The sequence below is a fragment of the Salarias fasciatus genome, chromosome 7 (assembly GCF_902148845.1).
Source record: "Salarias fasciatus chromosome 7, fSalaFa1.1, whole genome shotgun sequence".
Taxonomy (NCBI): domain Eukaryota; kingdom Metazoa; phylum Chordata; class Actinopteri; order Blenniiformes; family Blenniidae; genus Salarias; species Salarias fasciatus.
Window position 1 is genome coordinate 7,521,417 of NC_043751.1, and position 27,039 is coordinate 7,548,455.

The 27,039-nt window shown below is 44.5% G+C and overlaps 2 protein-coding genes across 3 annotated transcripts; one reads left to right on the forward strand and one right to left on the reverse strand.

Moving 5' to 3' along the window:
- Positions 1 to 1,643: 1,643 nt before the first annotated feature.
- LOC115392476 (uncharacterized) lies at positions 1,644 to 9,367 on the reverse strand. Its single transcript, XM_030097095.1, has 9 exons — positions 9,253 to 9,367; positions 9,065 to 9,125; positions 8,269 to 8,321; positions 8,100 to 8,133; positions 7,998 to 8,020; positions 7,844 to 7,919; positions 6,288 to 7,763; positions 5,622 to 5,668; positions 1,644 to 1,714 (listed from the first exon to the last, which is right to left on the reverse strand). Exons 1-8 carry the CDS (start codon positions 9,328 to 9,330, stop codon positions 5,646 to 5,648), a joined length of 1,824 nt encoding a protein of 607 aa, XP_029952955.1. The 5' UTR covers positions 9,331 to 9,367; the 3' UTR covers positions 1,644 to 1,714; positions 5,622 to 5,645.
- Positions 9,368 to 9,703: 336 nt separating this feature from the next.
- On the forward strand, positions 9,704 to 16,673 carry aasdh (aminoadipate-semialdehyde dehydrogenase). 2 transcript variants are annotated; one of them, XM_030097093.1, is made up of 14 exons: positions 9,704 to 10,037; positions 10,110 to 10,221; positions 11,188 to 11,474; positions 11,556 to 11,748; positions 11,820 to 12,061; positions 12,134 to 12,240; positions 12,314 to 12,486; positions 12,748 to 13,030; positions 13,098 to 13,210; positions 13,283 to 13,940; positions 14,026 to 14,189; positions 14,895 to 15,020; positions 15,097 to 15,228; positions 16,042 to 16,673. In XM_030097093.1, the coding sequence occupies exons 1-14, from the start codon at positions 9,799 to 9,801 to the stop codon at positions 16,432 to 16,434; spliced, it is 3,222 nt and encodes a 1,073-aa protein (XP_029952953.1). In that variant the 5' UTR covers positions 9,704 to 9,798; the 3' UTR covers positions 16,435 to 16,673. The 2 variants fall into 2 exon arrangements, with proteins under 2 accessions (XP_029952953.1, XP_029952954.1); XM_030097094.1 differs by having other exon boundaries at positions 12,137 to 12,240.
- Positions 16,674 to 27,039: the final 10,366 nt, after the last annotated feature.

Below are 27,039 nucleotides of genomic sequence, written 5' to 3' on the forward strand. Positions count from 1 at the left end.
AGGTCAACCAGAGGATCCTGAGATGAGACGTAAACCAGTTTCTCTCCCTCTCTCTACATTTGAAAAGCTGCTCCTGAATAATTTCCAAGAGGTTTATAGAGAGCAGCTCCATAAATCTGTCACAGAGTAGAGTGAAAGTAAGCTACTAAAGCAGCCGTGCAACAATGGCCACATTCATATCGCCTTCTTTTTTTCCCCTCCCCCTGTCTGCTTACGTTTCAGTGACTGATGCAGAGGACAGGGGGCTCATTGAAAAAAATATTATTAGAAATGTTCACAACAGCTTTGAGGGATCATTTCATGAAGATAAACAAAGTTATTCAAATAAAGTGTGTCGTTTGTACCAATTAAAAGCATTTTGCATTGAAAGGCTGACGTTGGCTTTGACAAATGTTTCCTTCATTGTCACCAAAGTCCACTAAAAGGCTCAAATCAGCGAGCATTTAGCGCTCAGTGACTCATACTGTTTGGCACCATGCAAAAATAAATCTCTGGGTGGCAAAATGAAAGCTTCCTTCTGACAAAAAGCACAAAACCTGACAGCTGAGGGCTGTTATTTTCATTCCTAGGCCATGTGAACAAAAACAAACAGTGAACATTTGGAGATAATGAGTGGATTTCATGTCGGCATATGTTATCCCGTCAAAACAGACAGTCCCAACAAAGCAGTGAAACTTTTCCATCAACAAACAGAGAAAGTGCTCTGTTTGACCTGAAACTGTGACTCAAGGATCTGCAGAGCGTCACATTGTGTCAAAGATAGTTCATTTTTAATTCATTTACTGACAAAAGAGGGGGAAAGGTCAATTCAATACAAATGGCAACATGATCTGCCAAAAAAAGAAGAAAAAAAAAAAAAAAGTAAAGCGGTCAAACTAATCAGTCAAATAACTCTGAAATGTTTTTTTCTGTTTGGGAAGGGTTGGGTTGAATAGTTTTCTGGTTTGCTGCTGCTACTTTAGTTAGAATAGAACAGCTTCGACTGCGTTGTATCTTTCGTTGCTTTAATAAAGACAAAGTTTCTTTGAACTAGAACTGCTCGACCGTCTGCGTTGAGAAGCAGGTCTGTCACAGTGAGACTTGAGAGGCTGCTCCAGTCGGCCTCTCAGGGCTCCCGAGACGTTTCACACTGTGAGGCTCGTCTCGGTGGCAGTCGAGGTGATATTTCGGGAGGGACTGCGTAGAAACACTCTCCACCACCAAGAGGGCATCATGGTCCACCAGCAAACATGGCGATCACCTGACACCGACGTGAGGGCCAGGGCCTCGTCTTGTCCACAAAAGAAATGCAAACGTTTGTTACCGAGCAGAAGCATCTTAGAACAGATAGAGGAGGAGAACAAGAAATTGCTCCTTTCCTTTTGATATTCTTCATTTGGGAAAATCAGTTTCAGAATGCAGCTCGGCAGCTCTCCCTTTCACTGTCTGATGTGTTTCAGCACGACGGCGTCACTGAGGATCAGATTTGCAGTTTTTCTGTGGTCGACACGTCCTTTTTTCAAATTTCTTCAACTTATTTTCATCATCTTGGGAGATATTGCGTTGAAAGTTTTTCCTGGGTAGGATAAAATCCCCTCGCAGCAGGAACATCCATGTTTAACAGGAAGGACTCCGCTGTAGCCCAATCCGAATAATCAGTGCAGGCTGGAGATGTTGCCTGGTTACCATGTCTCCAACCTTCATGTTCTGCACAGGAGCTCGCCTGACACACGCACTGGAGAAAAAAAAATAAAAATAAACATGGAAAAAGAAATGGCTTCTGATTAACCAACTGATTGAAAAAGTTGACAAACTGCAAAATGCCACGCTGAACAATAATGAAAGGTTTGTTTCTGTGAAAAATTATTAAAAACTGGAGGAAAAAAAGGCCATGAATTTGAAAATAAATAAAACAGATTTTGGCAACGAATGAAAAGAACTAATTGAAATGATTGAGGTAGAATGAAAACATCAATTACAATTTAAAAAAAGAAAAACAAAACAATCAAATTCCAATATCTTTATCTATTTAGGACTGATGCTAAAAAAAAATGTCATCAAACACAACAAAATTAATCTAATAAAAACAAAATGGTTGCTCTCAGAGCATTGTTGCCAAGTTTTGTTCTGTAGCCTTGAGCTCTGCTCTCGGGTAAATGAAGATTCAAAACGCAGCAAAACTTTTGTGTTGTATGCTGTAGTAATGAGTGAGAGTTGTCGCACCCAAGAGCTGCAGGAAACTGCCTCCAGAGAAGGTTTTGGACATTTTCTCCATCTCAGAGGAAGAGTCCAGGAACTGTCTCATTACAGGTATAAATCTAAGTTTGATCACCTCTGCACCGATTGTTTTCTTGAGCCCTCCAGTGACTTCTGGTGAAGTTATCTACAATACACTCCAACTATTCTCATCTTTGGATCTGCCATGGTTTCATGACTTTGAGTTCCCCCTTCTGTAACTTCCAGAGTTAGAGAAAAACAAACAAACAAACAAAGCTAAAAGCCCGCTGCGCTCCGTCACAGCCTGATATTCCGCCATCCGTCTTAAATGAGTGTGATGCTGCTTCTTTATTCTGCTGCGTTTGTGACGGTGAGTCATGTTCCCCCCGATCTTCATCCGAGAAAAGTGGCCGCATGAATCATCGCGCACGGTGACGTCCGGCAGGAGCAGCAGGAAGCCCCTCCGCCATGTCTCTCTCCTCGGCATGAATGAACCGTGGAAGCATTTAACACTAATGTTTAAATACTCCGCTATTGTTTGGGACGACAAACCCAAGTGGCTCCAGACAGTGAGGAATATGTGATGGGGCAGTGGGAGACTCACGCCTCAGCCATGCCAGTGGGACCGGGGTGCATCACGCTGCACTCACTATAACTCTTATCTTTGTGCAATTAAATGAAATTGGTGCTTTTCTGCAGCCGCCGGACCACGAGCGGCAGCTTGAATGGGGCTTTTCACGGATCACTGCAGAGCCAGTCAGATCCAAACAGGCAAAACAGCAGCAGCGCTAATCACTGGATGCTTTGAGCTGTGAACCCAGCAAGCATTGGGGGGGGGGGTGGAGTTTTCCCTCTCTTGCACTGCATGATGGGAGGAAAACAGGGTACATTTTCTGTCTCTGGGTGTTAAAGCTGCAGGTTAAGCTCCTGGTCTTTAGTCGTGTGGCAGAAAGGCGTCGAATGTAGATGCAAATGAATGTGTTCACTAATGAACTCAAAGACTTTAAGACAGCAAACTACGGAAACATTGTAGAAGCTTCTAACAACCAATAATGGAATAATGCAATACTGGACAATAATTTGAGCATCTTGCTGTATTATAAAACCCATAAAGTCATAACTTTCCAATAGGATAATATGTGATCTATCCATTTCAAACAATAAGTTATTAGATTACACGATTGAAGTTGCATTAAAACTATTAAAATGTAATACAATAACATAATGTATAAACAGCACTGCATTTCTAGTAAATCTCTTTTTTTATTCTGCAGGTTTTGTGCAGTTGGTTCATGAGGAACAGGACAGTGCTCCCAGTCACTCACTGTTGATATGGACTCTGAAAAACCCTATCATAGCTGTAAAAACATAGTATTTTACCATTTTGGGACATTATTGGTTTTATTACTTTGAAAATGGCCAAAAATTACATTATTAGTGATTTCAGAGCTCCATTGCACTGATGAATGTTTTCTATCTTCCTGCTAAAGAAGGACATTAAACATGTTTTCTCTTAAACAAAATGTGAATTGATTGAGGTAATTGTTGCATCCCTGCAGTCGGTATTGATCGTCCTCACTGCGCTGATGGTGAAGCAGGTAATGATGTGATGCACTCAGCAGTTAGCAGGCTGCACCCTCACGCCCTGCTTTTTATCTCCAGCCACTTTAATCATGCCTTTCCTTCCTCCGCCGAGCAGAATTCTGTTTCACCACAGTCAACAAAACACTGGAGGTGCTTTAAGCCAACATGAAGGAGGCATATTACTGCTCACCCCTACCTCTCTCCCTACAGATCCGACACAACCAAGAGCCTCTCCAGAGCTTCCTAATGCAGGCCACCAGCTGAAGTACGAACAGGCCCCAGATGGTGTGAAGAGCCTGGAGAGGGTCTGAGGTAGAGACGCACCCAGACCTCGTTTTAGCCGCCCCTAGAAAAATGCCTTCAATTAGCAACTTAAAAAAGCTATTCGACAATAATGAATAATGAATAATGATGGCAGGGTTGACGTGCAAAAAAATGTGTCACAAAAATGGGAGCAAACATCAAATAACTTGTTTCATCCAAGAAAAACAACTAAAGACACGTGTTCATTTCTGTCAGAATGTGCTTATTAATTTGTATTAACTGAGTGATTTCGAGGAAAACTCAAAAACTCAATATCGTCCTGATATTGATCCACAGCTATTTGATTTTTTTAAAGCATTTTCAGACACCTGCAAAAGGTTCTCACGCTCAAACTGCAGTCAGTCCGTGGTGTTATAGCGCCCCACTGTGGTGGAGTAGCGCAGGAAGCACTCAAAGAAATCCAGTCTTGTTTTTTTTTCTTCAGATTAGAACAACTTGCAGTAGAGACAGTGTTCAGTCACGATGCAGCACTTTGAGGTACTGGGTAATTTAACACCCAAAACACTAAAGTTTATTTCCCAGACAAACTACTAAGTTGTTTTGTTTGTTTCTTTAAGAGGAGATCCGCATCTGGCACACTTTGTCTGTTTCCAATTGAAAAAGTAGAAACTATTTCTGAACTGCATCTGGAGCATGGGTGTCAAGCTTAAGGCCTGTGGACCAAAATCAGGCCGCAAGCGGCTCCAACACAAATGCAAAACATAAACATTTCAAGGAATACAGATATTTTAATATATTTCAGCAAAGCGTTTGTAAAGTTAAAAAAAGGCTAAAGGAGACGTTTTGGGACATTTTACTGCATTTCGTATCACTGAAGGAGGTTTCTTGTCGAGACTGAAGCCATTTTCAGCAGTACAACAAAGGAAAAACTTCAACTTTAAAAGGTTATTATTGCGTCTTGTTAATAACCCACTTCAGATTGGGCTGCAGGTGAACTTTGAACCAAAATGTTTGATATCTCCGGCACCGACTCCACGTCCTTTAAAGAGAAGCAGAGATGACCAGGAGAAAAGCTGCCATGGCGGATCTCTTCCAACACTCATCTGCCTGGAGCGAAATGAACCAAAGTTTAGTTCCTGTTTTCAAGTTTTCAAATATCCAGGAAGAAACAAACTCATCAAGAAAAGGAACAGGCTTTATTTTTCTTATCAATAAACTTAATCGGTAAAACTGACTATAACTATTAGTTCTATTGTTTTTTTTTAAAAAACATTAAAAGAATAAACTAAGGTTTCACCTTGTTAACTATTGATGACAAAAAAAATTAATAATCTCCAACAACACAGAAGTGAAAACTGCAAAGATTATACCTGAAATATTGCCAATAAACTGACATTAAATGTCTCAGGAACTCGTCAAACAACAGATGCATTTGGAAATAGGACACGACAGTTATTTAAGTCTAAATGGGTTCAACATTCCACACAAAATTCAAATAATACAACATTTACAAGGTTTACCAAACGCAGCTCACAATAACACAACAGAGAAACATGGTGTGTCTGTCTGTATCTCACGTTTCTTCACTGGGGTCAGCTGGATTATTCCTGATCCTCATCGCTTTCTGTGAATGAAGGAAAAGTTGAAGATGAGGTAAACGGCAAGTGAACGAGAAGTGGTGAAAACATGAGTTTTCTGTCAAACTGCTGTGTCACTGGAACCAGGTGGAGAAGTGAACCACGTCTTCATCAAGGATGATTGTAAAAACACCGACTTCAACAACTCAGGAAGAAATGAAAATCTGATCAGGTCTCGGGCCTGAATACATCTTCTATTTATTATTAGTAGAATCTGAAACACTGAGACCCTCAGGAAGAGGTTTACTGAGTGTTACCAGGGTCAGAGGAAACAAGGTGAAGCATTTTAGTTCCTACCTCCTCAGCTGTGGAACAAAACTTCCTGCTGACTCACTTCTTTACATCGGGACTTAAAACATTACTATTTGCTCAGGCTTTCAATAAACACATTTCACTTATTACCTTCATTTTCATAAACTTTTGACTTTATTCTCCTTTTCATGCTGTTTTTAATTTCTTTGTTTTAATGCATTTCACAATTTTAGTAATTTAACAGAGTGCATATATAGAGATTTACTGTCACTGGTGCTCAGTATCAGCAAGTGGCAAGAACCTTCAGAAAAACTGGTATTGAAGTATTCACTCTCTTCTGAATTTTGTGCTTACCCAGAGCAGAAGCATCAGCTGCAGGTGGAGGCCAGTACAAAGTCATCACTGCTTCTGGATGTACGCGAGACCGCGTGGAGACAAACCTCTGAAACTCTTCACGCTTCCTGGAGCTGGAGGCGAGGCTGCAGCGAGGCGACTCGGACTCAGGCGGGTAGAGGCGGCGCCGCAGCATCTTCCTGTTGTGGTCCGAGTGCGTGGAGCACTCTCTCCTGAAGTGCTTGGCCTCGCGGCGGCTGCCAGAGTCCCACTCCCTGAGGCGCTTCCTGTGAAGGGAGCCGTGGGGCGACAGGGCCAGAGCAGACAGGACGGAGGAGGAGTGTCCTCTGCTGGTCTGGGGGGTCCCGGCACACAGAGAGCAGGGGGAGGCGGGGGCGCCGCCCCACTTCTTCTGGCACATGAACTTGTGGAAGATTTTCTTGTACTCCTCGTCGACCTGCTGCGGCGAGAGAGGGGCGGGGAGCCACTGCAGAGAGGAATCGAAGAGGAGACGGCCGGCTGCAGGAGAGCGAACTGGCTGAGGAGAGCGAGGCCACGGCCCCAGTGCCTGCTGGGAGGTTTGAGTGAAAGCCTTCGATCGTTGCACAGTAAGCCTCTGTGAAAAGGAAGACAGACTGGGAGAGAGCGAGCTGGACCTCCTGACGGCTCTCCAGGGAAAGTCCACTGAATCCTGTCTGGGGCTTCTGCAGGATGTGTGAGGCGAGCGGCTGAGGTTGGCCATCATCCTTCCATCTGAGCTGTTCTGTTTGACTCGAGGGCTGCAGATATCAGAACTCTCACTCAAGATAGTTGTTTCTGGTGCGTATGCAGATCGTCCAGCACTCTGGACTGAGCGTGCCGGAGAAGGAAAGGCTTTACGGTGAAGCGACGGGCTCATGGCTGCGCTCTGTGTGGAACGGCGAGGACTGCAGGACTGTCTGGTAGGGGACTGTCTCATGACTGTGATAGTCTTGTTCAGTGAGCTCTCTTGGGGATCAAGGGTCAGGAACGGACAATCCAGACTCATGGCGAGGATAGGTCTGTGCTGCGCTCTTCGTGAGGCGCTGCTCTCTTTCCTGGGAGACGGCTGCACACCACGCAGCGGCGCCCTGGGGCTCGCCTCCGTACTCATGATCTGCCTTCTCACAGGACTGCTGCAGTTCTCTTGCAGTCGCTGTTTGTCACTCCTCTCTCTTGTTGCCGTGTTCGGTAGAACCACCGTGTTATTCATGTAGTTTCTTTTGGGCTTCTTCCTGAATCGATGGTACCTCTTCAGCACGTCGCCGGCGGCGTCGCAGACATGCTGCTTGTGCATGGCTGTCTTGATTCGGCCGATCATGTCAGGGTAGAGGTCTGACAGGGAGCTGCCGTGACTGCTCAGGGACATCTGCAGGTCCTCGTCTTGGTCCTCGGGCTGAGACTCTACCTGGGACAATCGCTCCAGACTCTCATCCACTGAGCTTATTGTCAGTTGTGTCACTTCAACTCCAGTCGTCTCTGCAGGGATGAAACAACAAACTGTTAATTACAGTTTCCTCCTCTCAAGGATGCCTCCCTCATGTTTTCATATTTCTTACCGTTCTCATCCACAGACAACTTGCTGACTGAACTAACATTCAGATCGGCTTCAGGATCCCGAAATGTGAGATCCAGCTGTAGAAATCACAACAGATGTAATTGACCATTTAGAAGCTGCTTTGTGTAAAAGGTTTGGAAAACATGAGAACTTACCAAGTCTCCTGTCATCTCTTGTGCTGTTGAAAACATGTAAAAGTATAAGCATAAAACAAAAACACAAACAACATGAAGGACATTTATGTTGTTATTCCTTACCTGTCAATGATTCCTCTCTCAAATCTGAAACGCTCTGAGGAGTAGAGAGATACCAAATGTATACTGTAGAGCAGAACCACAACAATGCTGAAAACTGAAATCAGTTAACTAAATCTCCTACAGTTTAGCATTCATTTATAAATAAAATATGACAAATGTGAACACAAACCTGTGATTCCAGCTTCTTTCTGGCCTTCTTCACATATTTCATAAGTTTTTCACCTAAAACAGATGAGACACATAAACATCAAGGTTCCCCAACGTTGACGAAGTAAGCAAGTAAGTAAAACTTATTTAAATAGCGCCTTTCACAGATCAGCACAAAGTGCTTCACAGTGGTGAAACAATCATATAAAGATCAGAGAAATAAAGACAAAAGAACATTCAACAGATCATGTAACACATAAGATAAGAGATCCTAAAAAATTGTAAAGTACATAACAAAGCGAGAAGAAATCATACAGACAGTACATGGTACTGCCAAAACAACGCTGTGTCAGTGGGTCTAGCATGCCTTAAGAAACAGGTATGTTTTTAAGTATGGATACTACATAAAAACTTACAGTACACATGGAAATATGGCTGTCTGTTAGCATCTATGTTGATCATCTAGGTAGAGGTTGAATTATGCATTCAGCCATATGAAATTCTTTCCAGATTTCAACACTTGTGTGACAAACACATTAGACAAAGTGGTATCATTATCTGCAAAGTACAGTTTGATATTGCAGAACCCTTTAAAGAAAAACTACTCATCGTCAGTCGCTATTACATTCACACACAGATAATACAAGTTATACAGAGGGAGACTCTGAGTCCAGTGAGGTTTGTACAAAGAGACTGTGACTCTTAGAAAGCAGAGCCTTTGGTTTCTTTCAGTGGACAAATGTAAATAATATAATGCAATTATTTGAGAAAGCAATGCATTGATGGGGACATAGTTGTCTCAATGACACAAGGCTCACATGAAAAGTTTTCGTCCAAGTCCACCTCCAGGTCCCCATCTTTGCAGTCCAGTCCCGAATACTAATGAGAAAATAAGAAAACACGAAAGTTTAGGGAAAGCGAATTTTATCAATCAACTTGAGCCCACGCTAGCTAGCCTCACTGCTAATGCTAATCAATACAACCTCCACCCGAGAGCCGAACACACCTTGTCTATGACCCGGTTCAGGGACAGCTGGAAAGCGAATCCATTTTTACTCAAACCGCGCCTTAGAAATCCCGACATGTTATAAAAACGCTTGTCTGGTTCCTGCAGCAGAGAAAAGACCGCTTCAGATTTTAAACAGGAAAGACAGTTCTCGCGTTCAAAAATGCTGAAATCCGATTGGTCAGGGGGTACATGGTGCCTTCAATGCCTAACGGGAAATATTCCAAATCATTACAAAAAAATTGTTTTCTGTGGTTTTTAGAGATAAAAAAAATCAACAATTGTAAACAGATTTACTTATATTTTCTTATAAAAATCAATACCAGTTTTTTTTATTTTGTGCTAGATCACGTTTTACATTTTTGAATCCTAAACGCTACATTTACGAGTTTAAGATTAGCCCTTGAAGTATGACTGCTACGTCATTTGTATGCGACAAACACGAGCCAAACAAAACAGAACTTTCTCCACGATGAGAAAACATTTGATTTATTTGACTCTGTTTGTCTTTATTTGGGGGTTTTCTGTGCAGAATGCTTGGTGAGGATGTCTGCACGGACCCTGCAGGAGCTGGTGTCCGCGGCAGCCTCGCTGCACCCTGACCGGGTGGCTGTCACCTTCGCCGGCGACTCTCAGCCCGGGATCCCCGTGTCTCTGTCCTACCGACAACTGGACGAACTCTCCGGAGAACTCTCTAAATCTCTGCTCGACAACTGCTCTCAAAGCGGGGGAGGGATCGGGCTGTACTGCGGGGAGGATGTGCTCACGCCTGTGTGGATCCTGGGGTAAGTCGCACACAACCCCCTGCTTGGTGTAAGTTCTACATGAATCATGTTTACGACTCGATTATTCATCAGGATCCTGCAGTCTGATGCTGCTTATGTTCCACTGGACCCAGAAGCTGATGGAAACCTCTATGCCACAGTCAGAAATCTCAAGTACTGCGCTGTGGCGTCTCACCTGCTGCAGGTTGGAATATCTATCCGTCTTTGCAGGTGCACTGAGAGCTGACAAACTTCATACAAAACGACCTGGCTTGAACACACGTCACACAAACTCACATTGCATGGTTTTGGACTGTGGGGGGCAACCCACATGCACACAGGGAGAACATGCAAACTCCATACAGAAAGGATTTGGAAATTGGACTTCTGACTTGACAGCTGTGAGGCAAGATTTCTAACTACTGCTGTAGGATCCGACTCTGCTTTCAAAAATACAAGTACCAGTAGCTTTACCTCCCAGTTTCCTCTTATGAAGCTGAGGCACTACAGTTACCAAAAAATAAAAGGGTCGAAAATTTTTGACTGATTTTATGAATTTGATTTAAAGAAATATTAAATCTGTATCAGTGGTGTAAAACTACGCAAAACTCGCATTTCCTATTGTAATGCACCTCTGTGCCGGAGGTCTGATCGCTCTTCAGATCAAAACCTGGAGAAGGCAGCTGTTAAAATTCAAACTGAATTTGCCAGCTGGCCAGCTGTTTTGACATACTGTTCTGTATTGAGACTTGGCAATGTTGTTGTCATGGTTATAAGTCTTGTAGTTCATCCAGTGATTCACATACAAGCTGAATGTTATGGAAAGATTTGAACGGAAACATATAATACATACAAGTATACTACAGAGCGCCCCAGGAGCTCCTTCCTTCTTGTGGTAGCAAGACTCTAAAACTCCTCCCTGGACATAATGTCTGCTGTGTTTTGGTTAATATCATTCTCTGTGTGATTATATTAATCACCATAAAATATGTACATAATTAATATTTAGCATTATTTAATTTTATCCTGTCTTCTTGGACATGTAGCTTTATTTGCATTATTAGCATTATTCATTTGGAGCAATGCTTTCCTCTGGGATTAATGAAGTAATTATTTTCTATTTTCTATCAAAACTCTCCTGCTGTTACCCATCTTTCCACACTCCATCCAGCAATTTAAGACGGCTCTCTTCAATCACGTGACAGTGGACGTTTTCTTGGAGTTGCCAAAGTTCAAACTGACCCTGGTGCGAATCAAACGGCTGCAGCAGGGCCAGAACAACCCGGGGCAACCGAAACCAACCGGAGATCTGGCAGGAGGCAGCCGCAGCACTGAGCTGGAAAAGGGCTTCAAGCACAGAGACTTGGCATATGTGCTGCACACATCTGGAACGACTGGTTTTCCAAAAACCGTGAGAGTCCCACACAAGTGCATTCTTCCCAACATTTTACATTTGAGGTCAGTAAGGTTATATCTGTTTCCTTTATTGTCTCGCTGTTTGGATATTTGTTGAGATGAAAGCTATTGTTCTGTGTTCAGGTCTTTGTTTCAGATGAGTGCAGATGATGTGGTTTTCCTCGCCTCCCCTTTAACCTTTGACCCCTCCGTGGTGGACATCTTCCTGGCTCTGTCGTCCGGCGCTCGGCTCCTTATCGTTCCCGCTGTAATCAAGAAGATGCCCAATAAACTGGCTCAGCTCCTGTTCAAAGATCACAAGACCTCTGTCCTCCAGGCGAGCGCCCGCTCAGCATCATCTGTGTTTTTTCTGGGATTCTTCGTCTGATTGGGTCGTTTCCATTTCAGGTCACGCCCACTCTGCTGCTGCGCTTCGGTCATCGAGTCCTGAAAGAGGTGGTGCTGTCCTCCGGCTCCTCGCTGCGAGTGCTGGCCCTGGGTGGAGAAGTCTGCCCGTCACCCGCCCTGCTGAGAAGCTGGAGACACCAGGACAATGAAACCCACATTTACAACATCTACGGGGTCACTGAAGTTTCCTGCTGGGCCTCCTGCTACAGAATCCCACCGTCTCTGCTGAGCTCCAGCAGCAGGTCAGCGGTCTCCTTTTAACATCTCTGGATTTTATAATGTTCAACAGCTAAGAAGCTTAACTCACCCTGCAGTAGATTGTCTTCTGTGCCTCTTGGGACGCCGCTGACGGACACAGTGGTGGAGGTGAGAGGCGAAGACGGCTGCCTGGTGACAGACGGCGAAGGACAGGTGTTCATAGGTGGGACAGACTTCTCAAGAAGAAGAGGTCAGTGAATCCAACTGAAGCTTAAACCGTCTTGTTTTCAACGCAGGTGGAGAGGACAGAGTGTGTCTCCTGGGTGATGAGGACAAGCTCGTCCCCGGGACGATGAGAGCCACCGGCGACTGGGTGAAGGTGGAGGACGCACACATGTTCTACCTCGGTCGGAGGGACAGGATGATCAAACGCCACGGAAAACGAGTGAACCTGGACGGCGTGCAGCAAGTACGACCTTTGTGTGTATAGATGGTGTAAATAATCAAGTTTATGTTCTGAATGTTGAAGGAATACACAAAGCAAAGTGCCAGTTTGTGAAAGAACACTAAAGGTAAGGCAGCACACGGACAACGCTGTCAGAGGAAAACTTTATTGACATGAGAAACAGACAGAATCTAGAAAATAAAAGAACAAAATAAACACACAATGTCTGAGATATTAACCTACGGACTAATACTAACGACAGGTTCTGAATCTGCGCTCCTCCAGGTGATGCTCAGTCTGCCGCAGGTGGAGTCCTGTGCTGTAGCTCTGCACCGAGGCTTTCGACTGATCGCCTTCGTGGTCGCAGCTCCCATCTCCTCCAGGCAGCAGCGTGCAGAAGCTGACCAGGAGAACCTTCCCTCCTCCGGCAGACACCACCTGGAGGAGGCGGGCGCAGCAGAAGACCACCTGAAGGAGGTCATGGTGAGGCAGCTGTCTGCTCTGCTGCCGTCGCACAGCGTTCCTGACGTGCTGCTTCTGGTTCCGGCCTTGAGCCTGAATCCTCACGGTGAGTTTCAGAGGCGGCAGCAGCTCATTCCTTCACCGTCAGATCATTGATGTTCGGTGTTTGACAGGCAAAGTCGACTTGAAGGCGCTCATGGAAATCTATGAAAGAGAAAGATGGACTCCAGAGGCTTCTCCAGGAGACGCCGGCGAGCTCAAGCAGCGTCTTCAGGCTTTGTGGCAGGTAACTTTACCTTAATGAAGCAAGGCCACTTTGTTTCCAGCATTCTGAAGTTTTCAAATCGTTGCTCAACAGAAGACTTTGGGTCTGCCTGGAGAGGCGAGCGTTAACGAAGAGTCCAACTTCCTGTTCAGTGGAGGAGATTCTCTGAAGGCACTCAGCCTCACCGACGACATCTTCACCGCTTTTGGAGCGAGCTCACCTCACATTCTGGAAGTTATCCTGGACGGGACCTTCTCTGACGTCCTGCGTCTCGTCACCGGAGTGACTCGACGTGAGAATTCGTCGCCGTCTGAGCCGAGAAAACGACCTGCTGATCCTCTGTCTGCGACCCGGACGAAAAGAGAGCGCAGAGACTCGACTGAAACCCAGAAACTGGGTTTTAAAGTCGTAAGACGAGCCGGCGATATGATGGAATTCAACATCCGGGAGGGTGAAGTGAATTCAAACGTGCATCCTGAAACAGCGAGAACAGGAAATTCCAGCATGGGTCTCAGTCTCAGCTGGTCCTCGGACACAGGCAAATGTGTGGACGCCTCCCCGGTGCTGCTTGTCCGAGGCGGGACAGGTCAGGGGACGGATGCTGCCAGAGCCACTGTGTTCATCGGCTCCCACTCCCACAGGGTCCAGGCGTTAGCCCTGTCCGACGGCAGCCTGCTGTGGGAGCGAGTCCTCGGGGACCGGATCGAGGCCTCTGCTGCCGTGTCTCACTGCGGCACCCTGGTCATTTTAGGTCAGCAAAGTTCCTCCAAATATATTATTTTAACATCTGGGATTCATCTTTTCTCCAGTATTCAGTCTGATTGTATTTGTCCCAGGTTGTTACGATGGCTGCGTGTACTTCCTGTGCGCTGAATCCGGAGAGACGCGGTGGACGTTTGAGACAGGAGACGCTGTGAAGAGCAGCCCGGCCGTGGATCCTCACACCGGCCTGGTGATAGTGGGCTCACATGATGGGCATGTCTACGCCCTGAATCCACAGGTGGGTGTGATTGATGTTGCCCACTATTTGTCTTAATGTCATTTCCATGGATTTTTGTCTGTTTTTTGAAATCTAAGTTTATGCAGACATGAAAATATGAGTAGTAGAGCCTCCAGAATGGAGCCTTGTGGAACTCCATCTGAGCTCCGATGTATTGTTTTCTATTGACACAAAGTCTTGAGGGATTTGAGCCAAAGACTCATGGGGAGTTTTGGGCCAAAACTGACCAACAAGATACTCCAATCCAGCCAAACCGTCAAGTTACCTGTTAAAAGTCTATAAAAACATGCATCATGCAGCAGCTATAGAAGTTTTTTGGACTATTTCACTGCATTTTAACCCAGAAGGTTTCATTAAAATTGACATCATGTTGAAATTTGTCACCAGTGTTGGTAATTTTTTATGAAAATATGGACATTACCATCACTTATAATCGGCGGTCACAACAAAGAAAAACTTTGAAGTTTGGATTTAAAACCTATTATGACACTATTTTACCTGTCTAGCCCAGTCAGGATATCCTAAACATGTTTGACACTCCTGATTTAAGGGTTATAGCATTTTTTTTATGGAGGAAAAACTGAAGAATTAAAGCATACACACGTTTCACTCATGTTACCTGCTAACCAGGCAATAGTGCTGTTTGAGGAGATACGTTTTCGTGAGTTTGAGCAGAAAACATGATTGCATGCTGTATTTTTTTAGGTTGGTCAGTGCATTTGGAAGCGTCACTGCGGCGGCGGCGCTGTGTTTGCGTCACCTCGCCTCCACCCGGCCCACAGACGGCTGTACGTGGCGTCGCTGGGTGGACGCCTGCTCTGTCTCAACCTGGTGAGTGAAGGAACTCTCCACTTTTAACACCCGGCAGGGAAATGCAGGCGTCTACAGTGGTTGGCTTCTCTTCCAGGACACTGGAGACGTTCTGTGGTCTCACTGCAGAAACGTTCCCTTCTTCTCATCTCCAAACTGCTGCTCCGAACACGTGGTGATCGGCTCGGTGGACGGGAACATCTGCTGCTTTGACAGCTCGGGGAAACGGGTGAGCAGCTAAACCTGGACTGTTTCAGCTCAGGGCTCGACTCTGCAGTGGCTGCTTGACATTCTGAAGGGGACAAATAAAGAGAAGTACTGGATAAAATAGGAATAAGTTTTTTTCACTACCAACAAAGCTGGTTTGCTTCTTTATTTGTAGGTGTAGAGTCGGGGTGCCAAACATCAGGCTTGTGGGCCAGAACTGTCCCGAAAGAGGCTCCAATCAGGCCTGTCAAGCCACCAAGCCCCTGAACTGAGATGTTTAACACCACTGGTTTAGAGAAACAATAGAAAGTGATGCCGAAAACTTAAAAACTACAAGAAATGGCTCAACTAAAGCAAAACAGCCAAAATGGGATAAAGCAGTTCACACGGTAAAAAGGGGGAAAATTGACTTAAAATAGTGAAATTGCTGGGAGAAGAAGGTAAAGTAACTGAAATAAATAATGAAGGGTATATAAAGGTGAAAAGTTAATATAGCAAAGTAAGTTAAACAAGTGAAGCGCGAAAAATGGCTAAAGACCTGGTGAAATAAGGCAATAACAGCTGAAATGGCTTTTAAAAATGAATTAAAAAGTAAAACAATGAGAAAAGGAAAGAACTAATAGTCAAAATGAGTAAAACAGACAAGCAATGTAAGCTAAAAATCAGTGGTAGAACAGCTAAAATGGTCATAACCAATTAAAATTGCATTTAAAAAATAATTCAAAAGTGTCTCAGTGGTAGTAATTAGACTTCATGAGTCCAGTTTTAATATGTTCAGCTCATCGAGCAGAACCGGCTGAGGAGCTCAGTGCTTCTCTCTCCTGTTCCTCTGCAGCGCTGGCAGTTTCTGACGGAGGGTCCGGTCTTCTCCTCGCCCTGCTTCACCCCCGACCGGCAGCGCCTGCTCTGCGGCTCCCACGACGGCCGCCTGTACTGCCTGGACGGCTCGGACGGAGCGCTGCTGTGGAGCTTCCAGACCACGGGGAAAGTCTACGGCTCTCCCTGCGTGCTGGACGGCCCGGCGGCGGGACGGCGAGGCCTCTTGGTGGGCCTGGCGTCTACAGACGGCACCGTCTGGGTTCTGGATGGACGGGACGGACGGATGCTGGCCGCCCACAGGCTGCCTGGGGAGCTGTTCTCCTCGCCTGTGGCGTGGGGACGCTCGCTCGTGGTCGGCTGTCGAGACGATTACGTATATTGCTTGAAGCTGCAACATGAAGACAATTAAAGAATTTCTGAAGAGATTTTGATGTTCAACAGTGTTTCTGTGACAGAAACGAATAGTGCTGTGAAAATGTGGATTCACCGCCGGGACTCAGGCCCCTCAGTCGGCTGGACCGAGGTGGGCCATCGCCACGGCGGACATCCTGGACTGACAAACAGAAATCTGCCCTTTTCTGGCAGTAGTGACCAGACTGCAGAGAATCAATCATCGATAATACACTGAACAAAATGAATGACAATTTAGAGAAGTCTAAATAAAATGTTTCACTAAACGTCCACTGTCTGTGTTTAAGCTCCCTTCTGCTGATTTGTTATTTCGAGGCTACTGGTATATCACATCACTGATTAAATAAATCATTTGCTAAACTTTAGAGTATATTTACATTTCAGAAGTGGTTCGGGTCCTCTCGTGGCGCCGGCGCATTGAAAGTCACTCCATCGGCCAATGCAATATTGTGTAAAACTGCACAGGCCAAATTAATGTCACACACCTTTTTGAGGCTGAACAGCAGCATTTCCCCCGCTGGTCTGAGCGTCTGAAGCAGCTCCACAGCAGCGCGTGTGCGTCTTTGTGCACAAGCTGTTAAAACTGCTCTCTTGCTCAATGGCAGGGTTTTACCAGCAGAGTTATTGAAAGCTGAAACTCCTTCGAAATGCATATTTTTCTTATAACTACATATCCAGTGTATACATTTTTATTTATTTATTTATTTATTGCATAAACTAAAATATTGTAAGTCTTTTTTGCTCATTTATTTCAGTCTCTGAAGTCTCCCGTTGCTTTTTTAATTTTCCAGATACTGTATTTAATAATGGTTTTCCTTTTATAAATGTAGTTTAGTGACTCTCAAATTCTGGCGACTCATTGTCATTGAACTGCCTGATTTCTTCTCTCAGCTGGGCTGGGGAGCATCTCTGCAGCTTCAGCAGCTCGTTACGCTCCTGATGTTTTATACCAACAGGTTTCCAACACAAGCTCTTCGTTTCTTCGCCACTCTTGCAGGAATGATGGTGGGGGGCTACCTGTGGGGCTACCTGGCAGACCGTTAAAGAGTGGGGGGTCGGGGGGAGAACAGCAGCAGGTCTTGGATATTTTGTATTTGTTGAGTCCAGTCTGGTCTGTCTCTGGTGGATTCGCGGCCTGTTAGGTTTAGTTGCTAAGAAACATGTTTAATTCAGATTCCTAAGCTATATTTCATTGAATAGTTGATCTCTCTTGTTGTTAAACTTTACTGTGGGGTTATGGACCTCTTTTATTGTGTTTTTATATTTGTTTTATTTGCATGCTTGTGCTGTGATTTTATTGGTTGGTGTGGACTTTTTTTTTTTTGAGTGAGGCCATTCCCACTACCTGCAGTCTTCAGAGGTGAACATGAGCGCACCTGAAGCCGGTGAGAGCAGACTGGCAGAGAGCCAGAGTGAAGCAGCATGGCACTCCCACACCGGGGCACCTCTCTCCAGTCTCCCAGCAGGCCGATGCGCCCGTCTCCGGTGTTCAGCACCTCCTCTGACTGTGGAGAGGACAGTTTCGGATTTCTCTTTATTACATATGTTAATTTATATTTATTTATATCTATTTTCCAGTTGATTTTATTCTATAAGAATAAAAATGTGTAGTCACATGGAAAATACAGTATCTCAAAATGTTGGAAAAAAAGTATTTTTTATATTTTTACTGTGGTGTGGGTTAGAAAAAAAGATGGAAGCCTCTGTCTCTGCATAGACTACAGACAGCTGAATGAGAAAACCGTACCTGATCGCCATCCAATACCCCGCATCCAAGAAATTCTAGAAAACCTGGGAGGACATTCCTGGTTCACCGTGTTAGACCAGGGAAAAGCTTACCACCAGGGCTTCGTGAGTGAGGGAAGTAGGAAGTGCACAGCATTCATCACACCGTGGGGGCTGTATGAGTGGGTGAGGATTCCATTTGGCCTGACAAATGCACCCGCCGCCTTTCAGCGCTACATGGAAAGTTGTCTGGGTGACCTACAAGATGAAATCTGCATTCCTTATTTGGATGATGTGCTGGTGTTCAGCTGTGACTTTGAGCAACACATTCAAAATGTGCGGCAAGTGTTACAGCGTCAGAAGCAGTTAAGTTACGTCCAAAAAAATGGGACTTTTTCAAACAGGAGGTCTGTTATGTAGGTCGTGTGGTTTCAGCAGAGGGATACAAGATGAATCCAAAAGAAATAGAAGCAGTTCAAGCCTTGCCACGTGATCCACCAAAAACTGTCAGAGAGGTGAGGAAGCTGATGGGATTCCTCAGTTACTACCGCCCTTACATCCCAGATTTCTCAAGAACAGCCAAACCTCTGTATGAGTTGTTAGCAAAACCAAAGTCTGAACAGAAAAAAAACCACGAGACAAACAAAGTCAACAGAACGTCTGTTCAGTTAGCACCATCTCATCCAGTGACGTGGACAGAAGCACACCAGGACATTTTGGATAACCTCGTCACACAGTTAACAAACCCACCCATCATGGCATACCCGGACTTGAAAAAACCCTTTGTACTCCATGTGGACGCCTCTGAGGAGGGCCTGGGTGCAGTTTTATACCAGCGGCAGGACGGTGTGCTCAGAGTGATCACTTATGGCTCCCGAACTTTAACAGCTGCAGAGAGGAACTACAAGTTGAACTCTGGAAAGCTTGAATTTCTGTCACTGAAATGGGCAGTAACTGAGCGTTTTCCAGACTACCTTTTCCACGCACCCCATTTCACAGTGTACAGTGACAACAATCCCCTGACATGTGTCACCAAAACAGCGAAACTCAACGCCACAGGGCACCGCTGGGTGGCAGAACTGGCTGATTACAGATTCACTCTCAAATACAGGCCTGGATCATCCAATGGGGATGCAGATTTTCTGTCGAGGAGACCAAAAGAGACCATTGAAGAACTCATTCAGGAGTGCACGGAGGATTGTCAACAGGAAGTCCTGGAATCTATTAGTCATGCCATGGGAGCGGAAGAAAGGGGAGAAATCAACTGGATCTCAGCGGTCACCTGCAATCCAGATGCAATACCTGAAGAGGGCACTGTTTCCACACCAATTAAAGCAATGACAAAGGAGGACATCAGATCTGCTCAATCATCAGAGCCAGTGATAAGAAGAGTCTTGACCCTGAAGAAAACACATGCCCAGTTACATCACAAACAGAAACTGGGAGAAAATGAGAAGGTCCGAGAGCTTCTCCGGGAATGGCCAAGACAGCAGATTGATAGAGATGGGATTCTGAGAAGAGAAACAATGTCCAGGAGTCAATTAGTTCTGCCTGAGTCTCGTAAAAATCTGATCTACAAACATCTCCACGAAGAGATGGGACAACTAGGAGCAGATCGAATGGTCGCACTGGCCAGAGAACGTTTTTTCTGGCCCAAGATGAGACAAGAAATTGACCATCATGTCACCAGAGTTGCTGCCTAAAGAGGAAAAAGCCAAACAGAACAACAAGAACACCCATCCAAACCATTGAGACTTCTGCACCTTTTGAGATGATCTCCATTGATTATCTACATTTGGAAAAATGCAGGGGAGGGGAGGAGTACATACTAGTAATTGTGGATCATTTCACCAAATATGCCCAAGCATACGCAACCAGAGATAAATCTGGAAAAACAGCTGCACGAAAAATCTTCGATGACTTTATCATGCGCTTTGGATTCCCATCAAAAATCCACCATGAATAGGGAAGAGAATTTGAAAACAGCTTGTTTTGAAAGCTCCAAAGATATTCTAGGATCCACCGCTCTCGTACCTCCCCATACCAGCCACAAGCAAACCCAGCAGAACGTTTCAACAGAACCTCGCTTGGTATGTTACGCACACTTGAGGAGACTCAAAAGTCAAAGTGGAAAGAACACCTCCAAAAAGTGGTTCATGCATACAACTCGACAGTGCACGAATCAACAGGTTTCTCGTCATTTTTCCTTCTCTTTGGACGCGAACCAACCCTGCCAGTTGACCTACTCTTCCCCAAAAAACAGAACAAAAGAAAGTCGCCAGTCATACAGTGGCTATGCAGAGAAATGGAGACAAACCATGGAAGAAGCCTTCTCAATCGCCATGAAAAACATGAAAAAGAGTGCAAAAAGGGGACAAAGAAACTATAATCAGCGTGCATGGAGTTCCACACTCGAGCCTGGTGACAACGTCCTGGTAAGGAACCTGACACCCAGAGGAGGCCCTGGAAAATTGCGCAACTACTGGGAAGACATGATCTATGTGGTCAAAGAAAGAAAAGGCCCTGACAGCCCAGTGTATGTGGTGGAACCATCCCAGGGGGATGGAAGAGTACGTGTGCTACATCGTAATCTCCTCCTGCCATGTCCTGAAAGAAAGCCTTCCCCTCTTTCCCGGGTCTACCAGAGGACTCTGTGCTCGATGTTCTCCTAGTGAAACTTCCAACTTGCAAGGGATCAATCTCTCATATTTATAAACAAATTTTTACTCTTTGTACCCCTACAGTGGTAGTGCTATTGATAAGCAATCTGAATATCTTTATATAGGGCTATTGAAATCTAGGTTCAATGAGGAGGCTGGTTGTGGAGGCTATCATAAAGTAATATGATGCATAGACTTCACTCCAAATGAAGCACAGGACAACAAATTGAAATTTAAATAGAAATATGTATTCTTCTTCCTTTCTCCAATTGATGAACTATTTTGGCAAAAGAAAGGTGACAATTAAATTATACTGAAGTACTGGATTTTTATTTCCTCCAATTGTGAGTCGATGATTTAGATAGGCCCTACGATATTTATTCTTTAGGCTCAAATATGCTCCCTTGTACATGTAAATTGACATATAATTTTTAACACTGTCATGCCTCACTGCCTTAATCCTCCTGCGTGCCCCTTACAGTGATATGGTTTTTAGAAATACATCCCAGAGTGCTCGCCATATGGGATGTTTCTCATTTAAAGAGCCACAAAACAGGTTCAATGCTGCTGATTTGTTTCCTTAGCAGTATTTACATTTTTGTCTCAGGGGATAATTTTTTGCTTGCAATATGTTTTCAGCTATGCTTTTGCAGATCTTTATAAACTGTTCTCACGTTCCTCTGAAGCTTCTTTGTCTTGATGTCAAGGCAAAGGAATGACTTCCTTTCTTGTGATTCTTTTATCAGCTAAAACACACAAAAATATGAAACAAAGGTATTACAAATCCCCCCAAAAAACACTGAGATCTCAGGAAACAAAAGAAATAAATGTAACCTTGAGTGCACTCATAAAAGTCTATCTTGACCAGTCATCCCTCAATACTTAAGCATCCATTGCAAAAACCTGATAGGACCGTCGCAGCGCTGATGAGAGGAGACTCGGACGATGGAACCAGGCACCAGATGAAGAGCAGAATCCGGCCTCAGGAACAGCCGACCAGGGTCCAGCACAGAGAGGCCGGGTGCCGGGGAACAGGGTTTAGAAGAGCCCTTAAAAAAAACAGTCTGCACAGAATGTGCAGAAATTTAACCTCAATTTATAACTAACCATCCTATTTTGACCTTAATAATCAATTTCTCTGCAATCTGACATCAATGAAATCAGCTTGGTCGGCCGACCTATAACCTGCTGGAAGCCTGTGGGACTGACGTGAGAAGATCTTCAACCACGAGCCATGACCCCGACATCTCCTCAGTCATGTATCCTTTCACATAAGTGTCACGATTTGGAGGGAGATGAGCTCATGGGTGGCGTTTGAAGGGTTGAAAATGATCTAGTTCATGGTCAGTATTAGATGTAAGACAGTGTTGTTCAGCATTATATACATTTCAGGATTGCATAAGTTTAACACAGAGATTAAGGATAAAGAAACTGTTATTCTGAGCATTTATTTTGAAGAGAAATAGCACAGAAGTGGGTAAGAGGGACTACTGAAAGAACTGTGATAAATCAGATAAAACTCGATGATGATTAAATTGTTGAGTGTGCGGATTTATACAGGAATGCAAGATGTGTGGCATTGAAAAAAATGTTGAGGAACATGTTATAAGGATGGAAATGGTATTTTCCTTGTCCCTTTCTGAGGATTTGGGGGGCCCGCCAATACTTCGATGACTGCTTATCCTTAAATACAAGTGGACTGTGATTTTGTGATCTTGTATTATTGCCATTTATTCTGAGTGTAATGGAGTCAGAAGAGTCACACAACCCCATACAGTAACACTTAATCTCTGTAACAATACAGTTTGTGTAATCGCAGCCTGAAAAGTTGTTCTATGTTCTAATGTGCAGCATTTTTATTATTTTTGTGTGTAGAAAAATAAGAAATGTTTGGCAACATTTTTATTTTTTTTTAGTGGGGGAGGGTGTTGCGACCTGGAAAAATGTGTAAATTGTGCAGCAGATATTGTGCAACACTGTGTTGTCGTTAAGTTGTTTTTACTGGATATGCACGACACTATTTTGCTTTACGTCTGTTGTCGGTTGCCATGGGGGTGGCAGAAAAAAGGAGGGAACGCGACTCCTGTGTTGTGAAGCTGCAGTGTAAGAATGAAAATCAATTTACTGTTCCGGGGAGAATAAAAGTTGCAAGAAAGAAGAAACGGAGTCCGTTTTTTTTTTCAAGAGTGCAACACCAACGCTCCCAAGCGCCACTGCAGCGACATCTGGTGGGGGCCCCCATGGAGCGTGTCGGGGTGGACATCCTGGGTCCATTCCCCATCACTGACTCCGGAAACCAGCATGTGTTGGTCGCCATGGACTACTTCACAAAGTGGCCCGAGGCGTATGCAGTTCCTGACCAGAGTGCCTCCACAACCGCCGAGCTGCTGGTGGAGGAGATGTTTTGCAGGTTCGGCGTCCCGGAGGAGCTCCACAGTGACCAGGGGCGGAACTTCGAGAGCCAGGTGATGGCAGAGGTCTGCAGGCGGCTGGGAGTGAAGAAAACTTGGACCGCACCGCTCCACCCCCAGAGCGACGGGTTAGTGGAGCGTTTCAACCGCACCTTGGCCACACAACTTGCCATACTCACCAGCCGCCACCAACGAGACTGGGACCGCCATCTGCCCCTGGTCCTTTGGTCATACCGATCCGCGGTACAGGACTCCTCCAAGTGCACGCCGGCCGCCCTTCTTTTTGGTCGGGAACAGCGGACCCCCGTGGACTTAGCGTTTGGGCCACCACTGGAACCAGAGCTTGCCGCAGGCCCCGAGCTGGACTACTTCCAGCGTCTGAAAGAGCGCCTACGTGTGGCTCCCTGGGAAACGGGACTGAGTTTGGGGGCGGTTTCGGGCCTGTTATGTGTGTTTTTGGGGTTGTCTGCATTTCCTTTTGTTATGGTTGTGTTTTGTTTATTGTTGTGTGCCGTTTGCCACCTGTTTTGTGTTCTTTTGTTTTATTTCTGTGTGCACTGTGGGTCAGGGAGACCTTTGAGGAAGGGGCCTGGCCTGCACGCCTCCGGGGAGGGTGCTGATGTGCACAGGGTTAGTTGTTCTAACAATAAATGCTGATGCACTCTTGAAAAAAAAAAAACAGATTCAGTCCTCCGTTGCTGACTCTGCTGCTTGTCGAGATTGCCAAAATATGTAGGTTTAAACAAATATTTGCAAATGTATTGCCTAAGGTTAAATGATATGACGTGTTTTGTGTTCTCACATTTGGAATATAATGTTACGGTCGTCACCTGTCTTACTATCTGGATGGTTTTTGGTAAAGTAGTTGATCATTTTTATGACTACGAAGTGACTGTTTTCTGTGCCTTTTTATGGTTAGGAGGCATGGTTAACTATTTATTACGATTTGGAGTCACTGAGATGTGTATTTTTGTATTCTGAATAAAATAATGATAATAATAATAATGCATTGGTTTTATATAGCGTTTTATTGGACACTCAAAGACGCTTTACATTGCATTATTCATTCACACCATACTGGGTGGTGGTAAGCTACTACTGTAGCCACAGCTGCCCTGGGGGAGACTGACGGAGGCGAGGCTGCCAATCTGCGCCATCGGCCCCTCTGACCACCACCAACTCTCACACAACTTTCATACATAGGCAAGGTGGGTGAAGTGTCTTGCCCAAGGACACAACGACAGTTTTAAATTTGTCAAAATAAATTTCTATTTTTTTTATCTTCAGTAGTTGAGCAGTGGCCTGAAGATTCACCTGTCAACCGTTTCCGGATAATGCTGCAATGCATGTGATTCAGGCCTGTGTGAGGAAACTGATTTGCCCAAGACTGTACAGGGTCAGAGGTCACTGCTTGAGCCATTGACAGGTTTGAGGAAAACCCTTAGGATGATTATTCAGGGTTAAAGAAATCAGACAACCTGTCTATTTTTTTTGAAAAACGTTAACCTGCATGGTGTCTGTTTTAAAATGACTTTGAAAGAGCAATTTGTATTTTTTTTTTTTTTTTGACAAGTGGGGCTGAGACTGCAGCGTCATTTCCAAACTGAGATCTGATTGGCTGCTGCAGATGTAGGCGGGTCCTGATCGCAGACGGTCCTGATTAGTGATTGACAGATAGAGGGAGACGCTAAAGCTAAGGCTAACAGTCGGAAATCAACATGAATGAAGCTCGTCAAAGTTTATCTGAAAAAAAGAACCGCCGTGCGCCTTTCTTCAAAGTGAGTCCGCAGCTTTGGTGAGTGAAAACATATTTAGATGCACACTAATAGACCACAAATAAGAACTTTTTGAATTTGTATAAATCTATGCACGTGCTACCCAGCGGAGCATGCGCAGAACAGCTGGGTGTCTCCATGGCAACAGACTGTTGGCGTCATCAGAAGTTTAAATTTCCCTGAGGTTCTCTGAGACCAGGGGAAAACAGGGTCATTCTGTCCGTCTAGCGAGTCCAGCGAGTCGAGCAGCGTAGGTTTGGTGTGTTTCTGTGTCTTTTGAAGACTTTTCTCCAACTATTATGAGCCACTCATTTCTCCTGAACATGAGTTCAACCCAGCCTGGTCAGGCCTACAGGCCACTGGTAAGACAAGAGCATTCAGTTCTTACAAACACAATTATTACATGTGAATAATTACTTGGAAATAAACTCAGAACTGCTTTATCTTTGAAGAAACTAGACCAGCACTCTTTTTCTGAGTGTCACATTTCTTCCAGACTACAGAATGCATATTTATCTCTCTGTTTTCCCTCTGCAGAAACGGTTGGATGAGGACATTCACCTTGGCCCACAGGGTCTGGTGTTTTGGGCACAGGGATGCCGTGGATGGGCTCCAGCCGGCAACTCTGGTAAGGTCTCCTCGATTTCTCTCTTTTGTTGAATCAAAACACATGCTTTAACACTAGGTTTACCAAGCAGGGGCCAGTTTGGCCCAACCCCTCCCAGAACCCAGAGAGGGGCCACAGTGGTCCCGTGCTTTTGAATACACAAGTCGTTGTCCTCCAGCCGGCCACCTTTCATTTGTAAATGCAGCCACTACACAATGCATCATGCGGGAATGTGGCCCAAACAGAGGGAGAAGTGGAGCACACACGCCAATGTTCAGCTGATGCTTCTAAAACTCTCTTCATGTGATAGTTTGTATCAGTTTGACACAAATTACCATTTTCAGAAGAGAAAACTTTGTTGTGGATGTAAGGTATCAGTTTGCATGAGAATTGGGGAGTTTGCACATTTTATTAGTGTGTGTATTTCATAGTTACAAAAATAAGAGATATTTCTTCCAGTTTATTTATGGGTCCTGTGTATGAAAACAATATTTGTTATAACATAGTATGTACAGTGCCTTGAAAAAGTATTCACCCCCTTTGAATTCTTTGCCCTTTTTCTTAAATTTCATACTTTAAACATAAAGTTATAAAATTGGCATATTTTGTGAGGAACCAACATCAAATGGGACACAATTGTGCAGTGAAATGAAATTTATACAATATTTTCAACTTTTTGTTAGGAATAAAAACCTGAAAAGTGAGATGTGCAATATTATTCACCCTCTTTTCTCATAGTGGCTTCAAAAGTTGTCTGATTGTTTCCTCAATGATCAAATGTTGAGCTAATGACTAAACAGAGTCTATCTGAGTGCAATCCAATCTTAGAACAGATGTAGCTGGTCTGCAATGGTCCCAATGATCTTGCAGAGAAACAGACGCAAAACTACACTCTTCTCTGTGCCACAAAATCAGTCCTTCTGTTGAGGGGAGGTTTGAGGTGCCCTTTTCATAAGGCTACCTCCTGCACTGAAGTGCCTTCCTCCCCCTCACACTCTGGCCCCCAAACCCCCACCACAAAAAAAAAAAAAAATCCATTGTTTGGAGAAAGAATCTTCCTTCCTGGCTCTTCCCCCCCCCCCCCCAATAGGTGTGCATGAGCCAACAACCTGGCAGGTATCGGCTGCGTTTACAAAAGAAAAGCAGGCCAGTGAGTGGCCGTTGAGCTGTGCATTGAAAATCAGGAGAAAAGGGGAAGAGTTTCATAAGTAGGAAAGAAAATCCGTGTATCATTCGTTCAATTGATAATCAATTAAGAATCAAAAAACAAAATGTTGAAAAATGAGTCGTTTTTCCTTTTTTTGTTTTTAAAATAAAAACAAATAAATGAAATTTGGTTTGTTTTTCAATATCCCGTTTGTTAAGATAGATCAAATAAAGGGAAGTTGAAATACGGCCACAGAGCAGACTTTAATGGGATTTTTC